Source organism: Austrofundulus limnaeus, unplaced genomic scaffold (genome assembly GCF_001266775.1).
Source record: "Austrofundulus limnaeus strain Quisiro unplaced genomic scaffold, Austrofundulus_limnaeus-1.0 Scaffold115, whole genome shotgun sequence".
NCBI classification, from domain to species: Eukaryota; Metazoa; Chordata; class Actinopteri; order Cyprinodontiformes; family Rivulidae; genus Austrofundulus; species Austrofundulus limnaeus.
In genome coordinates this window covers 1,139,312-1,149,601 of record NW_013952517.1, presented here as the reverse complement: position 1 = coordinate 1,149,601, position 10,290 = coordinate 1,139,312, and the positions used below count along the sequence as shown (strand labels likewise).

Here is a 10,290-nt window from a genome sequence, read left to right as displayed (position 1 = left end):
GTGTGTGTGTGTGTGTGTGTGTGTGTGTGTGTGTGTGTGTGTTTGCAAGGCTGGCTGGAATTCACTCCATCCCTCTGTCTGTGTGCGGGGAGCCATGAAGGTGGTAAACAGCTAATTTTCAGTCGTAGGAACTACGCTCAGCGGGTCTTTGATGTGGGCGTGTTCAGGTTTTTTTTTGTGGCTCGTCGGGCGAGATCCTTCAAACGGACTTGAACGCATCGGAACCACTAAAGTTCTCCCTCGGGACTAATCATAATCCGTCGATTCTATTCGACGCAAGTTCACTGTTTTACGTTACAAAACCTGCCGACGAAAACGAGAAAACATCCAAGTTTGACCCAAATTTTAAAAAAAAACGTGGTGAGAATGTGCTGTTTTCTGTTCTGACATGTTTGGCAAATGCAACAAAGCAGGTGGCTGGCTGTGAAAATAAATGCAATATAAGCTTTTTTTGAGAGAGATTTCCACAAGTTAAAGTCTGAGCTTTGTAAAGGGATACGTAACACCAGAGATGTCAGATTTTTGTTTGAGTTTTTCTGTTTTCTCTTTCCTTTTGTAAGAAAAGATTACCTCTGTTCTTATTAATTCCTCCTCTGCCACACGTTTTTCATGCGACACATTGTGACACATCGTAGCAGGAAATGCACAGGTGTATTGATGATGAATGGACTCCTCTTCAGGGACACCCAGCTGTTGTTCATGCCGGCTCGTGGCTGTTGTTTAACGGTGCGATGAGGGGAACTGAGCCGTTGGTAAAGTCAATAATACTCCCTGTGCTGATAATGCTGCATGTTGTAMAAAGAAAAGTCTTTTTGTTCTTAGTGTCCTGTTTATTCCTGTGTTTTCTCTGTGTTTATTTAAAAATATTCCCTGGATTTGCATGTTCTTTATTTTCTTTATCTTGTGTTTTTGTATTTTTTCTTTAATTTTGTTTAATTTTTGTGTGGCAGTTGTCACCTATTYATTTTGGCTCGTGTGCCTTCCCTGGTTTTCTTTGTTGCCATAGTTTTCATGTGTTTTATTAAATTTTAATCTTGTTTTTTTGCTTTTGTTCCTTCTGAGCTTTTGCCTCACAAAGAAAAGGGAAATTACAYATTCAAGACTGCAAGACGCATGCACAGATTGTACAAGGAGGAGTTTCTGATAAAACTGACGTGATGTGTTTCAATAGAGTTGGGAAAACACAAAGTTATGCATTAAAAAAAATCTCATAAACCCACATTTTATTCACAATAGAGAACATAAAACTGAATAAATGTTGAAACAAAGAAATTATATCATTTATTGCCATGGGTGCTATGCACCCCCATACCATCAGAGAGGCAGGCTTTTKCACTGTATGCTTTTACCAGACCTGATTACCCCTCTACTCTTTAATATGGAGGGTGTGGTTTTTCAAAAAAGTATTTTATAATTTTTTTTTGTTTCATAAAAGACAGCAGTGTTTCTGGATTGTACTCATGCGCGGCTTCTTTGCATGATAGAGCTTTAATAATCCTTTGTAGATGGCACAACAAACTGTGTTTACAGACAGTGATTAGTGGGAGTGTTCGAGTCTACGCAGTGATGTCTACAACAGACCCAGACCTGTTCTTAGCGCTGCCTGAGGGCCTGAAGATCACAGTTGTCCAATATTGACTTTCAGCTTTGCCATTTGAACACAGAATTCACCAGATTCTTCATGTTTTTGATGATATTATGAACTGTARATGATGTGTTCAAAATCTTCCCAATTCTGAAAAATTATCCTCAATTTTGACAAAATTTTGGAGATTTGATTTGTAGTTATCACGACTTCATGAAAGATTTTTAACCGTTTGAAGTGTATTTTCAGTTTTGTACCTGACCATTTTTTGAGGGATATTTAGTCTTTGTTGCAAGCTTTTAATTGAATCATTCAGGCATAAAAAAAAAATCTCCAAAACTCCAGGGATGAAGCAGAGTTCGACTGACCAATAACAGTTAATTTGGCAAATAAACAGTTTAAAATTGGATTTTACCWGCAGCTTTGTTACAAAAACATGTCTTCTTCCTATTTCCTGCAGATTTCTGACGAAYAACAAAAATAACAGTTTGACACATAAACATTTGTTGACTGAAAACCGGACAAACAGTAGGATGATGCAACTAAAAGCAGAATATAAAGAAGTGAGGGATGACTCTAAGATTTAGCACACACAAAAAGAAGGAAAAAAARGGTGATACTGGAGTGATCAAAGAAAGAGGGACGCAGACAAAGCAGTGTGAGAAGAAGTGAAACAGAGACKGAAAGAAATACAGAGGGGATATATTTAGAGGGAAAGAGGGAGAGAGTTTCAGCCTCCCAGCTAGAGGCATGACTCATCTTCTGCCAGCTGACACGAGGATGGATGGAGACAAGGAGGAGGGAGATGGACAGAGTCTGAGGAGGGAGGAGGAGGCAATGGGAGAGCAGGCGTGACCGAGTCAGGCGAGGGGAAAGAGAAGGGAGGACGCCTAGAAGGGACGAGCTGGAAGAGGAGTGAAGACAAATGAAAACAGGAGGGGTTTTCACAGCTGTACGAGGAAAATAAAATAAAAAAAATAAAAATAAAAAAACAAAGAGGCAGATTTAAACCCCACAGCTTCTCTAAGCTGCTTCAGTCCAACTGCGTGTCCCTCAGGGTGTGTGACAGAGACGAGACAAAATAAGCAGTAAATCTTCCCCCTGGCAGCTGCGTTTGGCAGGGTGTTGCTGCACGTGTCTTTATGATTAATAGATATGAACAGAAAAAGACTGACAGGAAGAAAGAAGCAGATTATAAATTAAATTGGAGGCTTCGAAATCTCAAAGGAAGTAAATTTTTACTTATTTTCTTAAAGTGTGTTTATATAGAAATGAGAATAACTGCAGCTTCTCTGGTAAACCTTAAGTTTGCACGTCTCTAAGCCGTTCCTTTAATGGWCAATCAGTTTGACACTCATTTCCAGAATGAATGTTTTACGTCTCTGGCTCCAGCAGCTTCCAGAGGATGGGCTCAGCTGGTTCCTGCAGCTGGTTTCCCTGCAGGAGAGAGGGAGCTGGCTGCGTCTCGTCTTCATGACTGGCACTGGAGGCAGTTAAAGTGAGGCTGCTGTTAATCCAGAGAGGAGCTGCAGACTTTCTCAGGCGTTGCTCCCTGTTGCATGGCTATTGCTCATATCCTCCAGGGACGTGCTCCCTCCTCTTTCTGCTCCTCTGTATCCTTTACATGGACCCTCCCGCCCTCGCTCGTTTTTTTTTTCCCCCACTCCCACTTTCTTTTTATTTTTTTATTTTACTTTGTCCAAGTTGTGCCTCTGTGCCCTCACCCCCACCCTGCACGTTTTTTTTATTTTTTATTTCTCTTCCTTTTGGTTGCAGTGACGGTTGAACTGCTCCTCCTTGTGTCTGAACAGGAACATCACAAGTTCAACCATCAGTCTCGTGTTTTCACTGGACAAGTGAAACGTGCACAAATTAGATGCACATCTACAACCCGTTAACTTTTGGAGGCCTCTTCATTCAAGACGGCTGCCACAATCATCCCKCAAAGAAAGAAACAAAAATGGCTACAACTCAGTYGGTTTTGCACATTTTCAGCTAAACTTAGTGTTAGTAGCTGAAAATCATTGTTAAAGTATACACTAAGCACTAATAGGTTGTGATAAAACCTTCGCTTTAAATGTCAAAATATCTAATGGACATGTTTTAATGAAACCTTCAGGAAATAACCACTGACATTGTGTATGGCTGTCACAGATCATTCACAAGACAACACAAAAGTTTCACACATGTTGAGCTAAAATTTGTAGATAAATTCTTTGAAATTTGTACTAAAATGTCTATAACCTGAATTTTCCTTGTTTTAATGCTGAAATGTCAATCTAAAGAAACTAAAGGTTTTATTTTACAGCCCGAAAATTCAAATCAGAGTCATTAACACACGATTTATATGAGGGGGGTGCACAAAATATTTTGCTTGACTTTCATTGTAAGGGCTACGTGATTTGATATTTCTTATTTTTAGATGTCAGCATTGATATAATTTTAGTATTTTTACTCATTTCTGAYTATTATAATGCTGTTCAGCAGATGGCGCTGTGTGTCTGTATTTCCCTTCAGGTCTGAGTGATGGTTGTCTTAATGTTATCAGATAAGCTGTAAATGAACCCTGTGATGTTTGATAAGGCAAGTCTTAGATCAACGTTTACAATTAGAAACTCATGTATTCTGATTTAAATGTGGCCTTTGAGTTAAAGTTTTTAAGTAAGGGTTAATAGTGTTTCGTACACGTGGACTTCCTCTTATATGCATTATAATCTAGTTCAGTTTCAGCAAGACAATTGCTTGACATACAGCGGGTAAAATAAGTATTGAACACGTCATCATTTTTCTCAGTAAATATATTACTAGAGGTGCTAATGACATGAAATTTTCACCAGATGTTGGTAACAACCCAAGTGATCCATACATACAAAGAAATCAAACCATAAAAGTCCAGAAATGAAGTTATTTGTAACAATGTGGAATGGCACAGGGAAAAAGTATTGAACACATGAAGAAAGGGAGGTGTAAAAAGGCATGGAAAGACAAGACACCAGCTGAACTCTCTCAGTAATTAGAAAGCAAGCCTGCCCCTTGTCAGTGCAAGTTAATATCAGCTGGTTCAGTCCCAAATGATGGCCAGGTATCACACAAGAACCATCTGAYGATGGGTAAAAGTAAAGAGCTCTCTCAAGACCTTCACAACCTTATTGTTGCAAAGCATAATGATGGCATCGGTTACAGAAGAATGTCTAAACTTCTGAAGGTTCCAGTGAGCACTGTTGGGGCCATAATTCAGAAGTGGAAAGAACATTATTTCACCATAAACCGACCACGACCAGGTGCTCCTCACAAGATTTCTGACAGAGGAGTGAAAAGAATTATCAGAAGAGTTGTCCAAGAGCCAAGGACCACTTGTGGAGAGCTTCAGAAAGACCTGGAATTAGCAGGTACGATTGTTTCAAAGAAAACAATAAGTAATGCACTGAACCACCATGGCCTGTATGCACGCTCACCACGCAAGACTCCAYTGCTGAAGAAACAGCATGTTGAAGCTCCTTTAAAGTTTGCTGCACAACATTTAGACAAGCCTGTGTAATACTGGGAGAATATAGTCTGGTCAGATGAGACCAACACTGAACTGTTTGGATGCCAGAATACACATCATGTTTGGAGGTCAAATGGCACTGCACATCAGCCCAAAAACACCATACCAACAGTGAAGTTTGGAGGTGGGAACATCATGGTGTGGGGCTGTTTTTCAGCATATGGTACTGGCAAACTTCAAATAATTGAAGGAAGGATGAGTGGAAAAATGTACAGAGACATTCTTGATAAAAATCTGCTTCCATCTACCAGGATGATGAAGATGAAACGTGGCTGGACATTTCAGCAAGACAATGAGCCCAAACACAAAGCCAAGGAAACTCTCAGTTGGTTTCAGAGAAAGAAACTAAAGCTGCTGGAATGGCCCAGCCAATCACCTGACCTGAATCCAACAGAAAATCTATGGAAAGAACTAAAGATCAGAGTTCATAGAAGAGGTCCACGAAACCTTCAAGATTTGAAGACTGTTTGTGTGGAAGAATGGGCCAAAATCACACCTGAGCAATGCATGCCACTAGTTTCTCCATACAGGAGGCGTCTTGAAGCTGTCATTGACAACAAAGGCTTTTGTACAAAGTATTAGATAAATTTCAGTAAGTGTGTTCAATACTTTTTCCCTGTGCCATTCCACATTATTACAAATAACTTCATTTCTGGACATTTATGGTTTGATTTCTTTGTATGTATGGATCACTTGGGTTGTTACCAACATCTGGTGAAAATTTCATGTCATTAGCACCTCTAGTAATATATTTACTGAGAAAWATGGTGACGTGTTCAATACTTACTTTACCCGCTGTATGCTGAAACTTCTCAGTTGCTAACAACAGTTGATTGTAAAAATAAATTGGTAGATTTTTTAAAACATTTGATATGTTTAATGGGAATAAAATGTGGTTTTATGAAATGTGTATTTTATTTTTATTTAAAAGTTTATCTTTTGGCCACAATGTGTGGATTAAAGTTGTGAAACATTTTCATAGGTCTTAAAGCAACAACGGTCCAAAGGAACTCATTACTTCTGGTGCTTTATGAACACTTCGATCAGCTTCTCTGGATTTTAGGGGCCCCCCTGTTCCAGACCTTTAGATGTGGATGCAGTCTTTAGAGAAGCACTGAGTCAGATCAAAGAGGTTCACCGCCCACCGACCCCAGTGCAGTTTGTCTTATAGACCTGCTCATGAATCGAGGGGAGCTCGCTTCAACGCGCCTTTTCTTTCCCACCGGACCCTCAGGACTCCTGACCGTCTGCATGGGTATAACCGTGCCTAAATGTGTGTGTGTGTCGCCCTTTTCTTTGCCCAATCCGAAGCGTGGAAGGATTAGACCATTTTTGAGGCACTCACCTTTTATTCAAACAAATCATTCACTTCAGCAAATAAAAGGAATTTGACCTAACGTGAACTTTTTTTTAAGGCTGGATGTGTTCAGAAAGTTCAACCCCATCACTGAATGGATGGATGGATGAATGGATGGATGGATGGATGGATGGATAAATGAATGGATGAATGGATGGATGGATGAATGGATGGATGGATGAATGGATGGATGGATGGATGGATCTTGAACTACAGGAATGATTTTGAAACTTTCAGAAAGCGTCCATAAATGATTGGTATCAAACCAATTAGAAATCAACACAAAAACGGTCACAACTCAAACAATTTTGCAGACATTAAGCTGAAATTTGATGTGGTAGTAACCAAGCCCCAACATAATATATTGACAGCTGATGATATTGATTTTTGGAACCTCAGCATTAAAGACTAATTAACGGATAATTACATATTTAAGGCATTAGACGTAGTTTACTTTTGGTCTCTTTGAATATCCATTGCAGGTTCTTGCTTGGCTCAGTGGTGTTGATTTGAGCTGTTTAGGTGCAAAAAGAAGGAGGAGGGGGGCGGGTCTGATCTGAAGCAGGGGTGTGAAGAAGAGGAGGAGTGTAAAGTTGAGACTGAATGGGAAAGATAGCGATCGGAGTTTAGTTAGAGGGACAGGAGGGCAAGAAGCTGTTCTGCTGCTTGATTAAAGACTTATTTATGAATTATTTTTAAACCTAAGTGGATTTTTTTGTCTTTGTTATTTAACTGCTTTTTTATTCTTCAAACTGGAGGAAAGTGGCTGTTTGCGTAAAAAGCGCTCATCTGATCCATTTTACGCACGGGGTTTTTTGGTGGAATTTATGCAATTCTTCACCTTCACCTTCACCTTTACGCAACTTCTGATGGACACTGACAGCTGGGWTTAACTTTCAATAAGAACTTTAAACTACAGAGAAAAGAGAGCGGAGTTTCTTTTTTTATTTTTTTTTTAAATCGCAATAAGAAAATTGGCGCACTTGAGCTGATTGGAGCGTCAGAAACCGCTCGGAGAGGCGCTGATTTCTGTTCATGTCTCAACCCAGGAGCGTGTCCCCCCGTGCTGGCTGCTTGGCGGTGACAGTCATGGACAACGGGCCTGTGCTCAGAAGGCGGACCGGTGCTCTCCCACATGTGCTGCTGGCGGCCGTCTACCTGCTCTGCGGCTCCCAGCTTCTGCTGGTGGACGCAAACTCGTGGTGGTGAGTGTCACATGTATCCCTGGTGAAATATCACGCACATTTGGTGGTTTCCAAGAGATCAGCTGAGGGAAATCTTTTTTTGTGCACATTTCCAACACTATATTTACCCCCTGTTGTGATCAGAAGGTGAGTGTGCGTCATGCTGCTGCTACATCAGTGTGTATTTGGCGGCTGATGGATTTGCATCATGATGCTTCGGTTGTGTAGTGGGGCTGCGGTGTTGAATGGAACAAATGTGAAGATCTTGTCACAATATTTACTCTGGCTGAGCTCCAAATGGCACAGCATGGCGGGATGCTGCTGAGGCTTCAGGGCCCCCCAGTTATCCACACTTACTCCTAAATTAAAACTAAAACTGTCTGTGCCAGAGGAGGATAAATGTGRTGATTTATGAAATCATGATGCAAAATCAGAATAGGATTATTATTATAAGGAGAATGCTTAATGCATGTTTATGCATGCAGGTCTGTTAGTAAAATATCTYRTGAAATACTGGAAGAATTTTAAGGAAAACGCAGAAAGTGCTCAATGGATAGACTTCTGTTCAAGATGGCTGCCACAGCTACCCTTGGAAAACACATTTGCAGATTAATATTTGGTGTATAGAAGCTCTAAYKTTTAAATATATTTCATAACGYATTAAGATTTTAATGAATGTAASTGAGTAACTTTTGGAGYCAGTCTAATTCAAGATAGCCYCAAAAACTAAATGTTCTTTWWAAAAAAAGTTAATTTATTTACACATTGTGCTAAAATTGTGGTAAGAGCTGAATAATTCATTGCAAACGCTCACCAAAAAATTGCTTAAACTTTAGTATAAACTCTTAGTCAACCCTGTTTGTGTTAGCAGAATATCCAATATACCACTGGGCTGTTTTTATTGAGGGAATTATTGGAACTATGTCTGATTAACTTGTGAAGTTAATCTAATTAAAGCTAATTGTTGTTAACCACCACTAAACTCAGATAATGTGCTAACTACAGAAAAACTGGCTATAATTCAGTCATTTTTGCACACATTGTGCTACTTTGGTGTGATAATAGCCAGAAGTCATTCACAACACACCCTATGACTCCTAATGTGCTTACATTTATTTCAAAGGTTTGACCAAAGTGGCAMCTCTGTTATAAGCTGATCTAAAACTCTGAAGTGATGTGCATTGTTTCAAGAAATGCCTTTAATTATGAAAGAAATTTGAGGGTGTTGGAAAAGAATCATAAAAAGCAGAGGTTTCTCCACAGGAGTCTATTTATCTGAGTTTTATTGGCCACTTGTCCCAATAAAACTTGGGCCTGAGCTTTGTCCTCCACTGGGCTGACCTCATCGATCACAGACACCAGGTCTGGGCTCGGTTCATTGTCTCTAAGTGAGCATCAGCTCTTTTAGCGCTTTAAATCACATCTTAATGTGTCCTCTCTGTTCCAGGTCTTTGGGTCTGACCCCGATCCAGCGACCTGAAATGTACATTATAGGAGCCCAGCCTCTCTGCAGTCAGCTGTCCGGTCTTTCCCAGGTAAGGTTTGTCGTCAGATGTTTGATCTGTTTCCTTCTCCGCTCTGCTCCTTCCGACTGTTTGAACTGGTCAAACAAAAGTGGGAATCTCCCCGCAGGGACCACCAACGCATTAAAACCATTAACCAGCTAATCTGCGCTAATCTTTCCTCCCCCTCTGCTGCTGTGTGGCCTGCAGAGTCAGAGGAAGCTGTGCCAGCTGTACCAGGATCACATGACCTACATCGGAGACGGAGCCAAAACGGGCATCAAGGAGTGCCAGTACCAGTTCAGACAGAGGAGGTGGAACTGCAGCACGGTGGATAACACATCTGTGTTTGGACGGGTCATGCACATCGGTAAATAAATAATAAAAAAACATYGTTGTCAGAAAGTTTTGASTTAYAATCTTGTGTTTCAACCTTTTATAAAGCTGTCTCTTTTTGGTTTATGAGTTTATTTTAAAAGAAAATATGTCACCAAAAGACATACTTTTCATGGGTTTCTAATAAAGTCAAAATCTTTTCAAATGACGCAATGTGTCATAAAATATTAGTGGCAAAGACTGTTTTGTATGATTACTTTGAAACAAATATCTGATAAAGTTCAGCATGTTTTTAATTGTGAAGCTTCTTCACATACAACCATTTTTCACACATTCCTTATTTAATATTGGAGTTATTTTATCAGCAAAATAAAAGATCCTTAAAAAGTGCAGCTTTAATGAGTTGGTTGTTTATCAAAAATATTTAATGAAAACTGGATAGATTTTAATGAAAATCGCAGGAAGTAATCTTTAGATGTACATCTACAACTGGTAAACCTTTGGAGCAAACATAATTAAAGATGGCTGCCACAGTCAATTGTGCTTTAAAAACACAAAAATGTTTGTAATTAGTGAATTTAACAAATATTATGGGAAATGTTGGTTTTATAGTAGTGGAAGCCCATTTACACAACATAGGCTACTCCGAGGTCTACTTATGATATATTTGCTCAAAACTAGCATTAACTGTTAACTGTTTTAAAAAACCACATATTAGAACAACCAGGAAGAGTTTTTGTTTATCAGTGTGTGGAGTAAATGTTTGGAATGGATTGAAT

At 39.6% G+C, this 10,290-nt stretch overlaps 1 protein-coding gene across 1 annotated transcript in view; it reads left to right on the top strand.

Moving 5' to 3' along the window:
* The first annotated feature begins 7,101 nt into the window (after nucleotides 1-7,101).
* The window catches only part of wnt5b (wingless-type MMTV integration site family, member 5b), a 12,433-nt gene continuing 9,244 nt past the window's right edge, over nucleotides 7,102-10,290 (top strand). Inside the window, exons 1-3 of the mRNA XM_014014509.1 lie at nucleotides 7,102-7,694; nucleotides 9,121-9,208; nucleotides 9,386-9,545. Coding sequence (XP_013869963.1) covers nucleotides 7,525-7,694; nucleotides 9,121-9,208; nucleotides 9,386-9,545 — 418 coding nt within the window. The 5' untranslated portion in view covers nucleotides 7,102-7,524. The remainder of the gene's footprint in view (nucleotides 7,695-9,120; nucleotides 9,209-9,385; nucleotides 9,546-10,290) is intronic.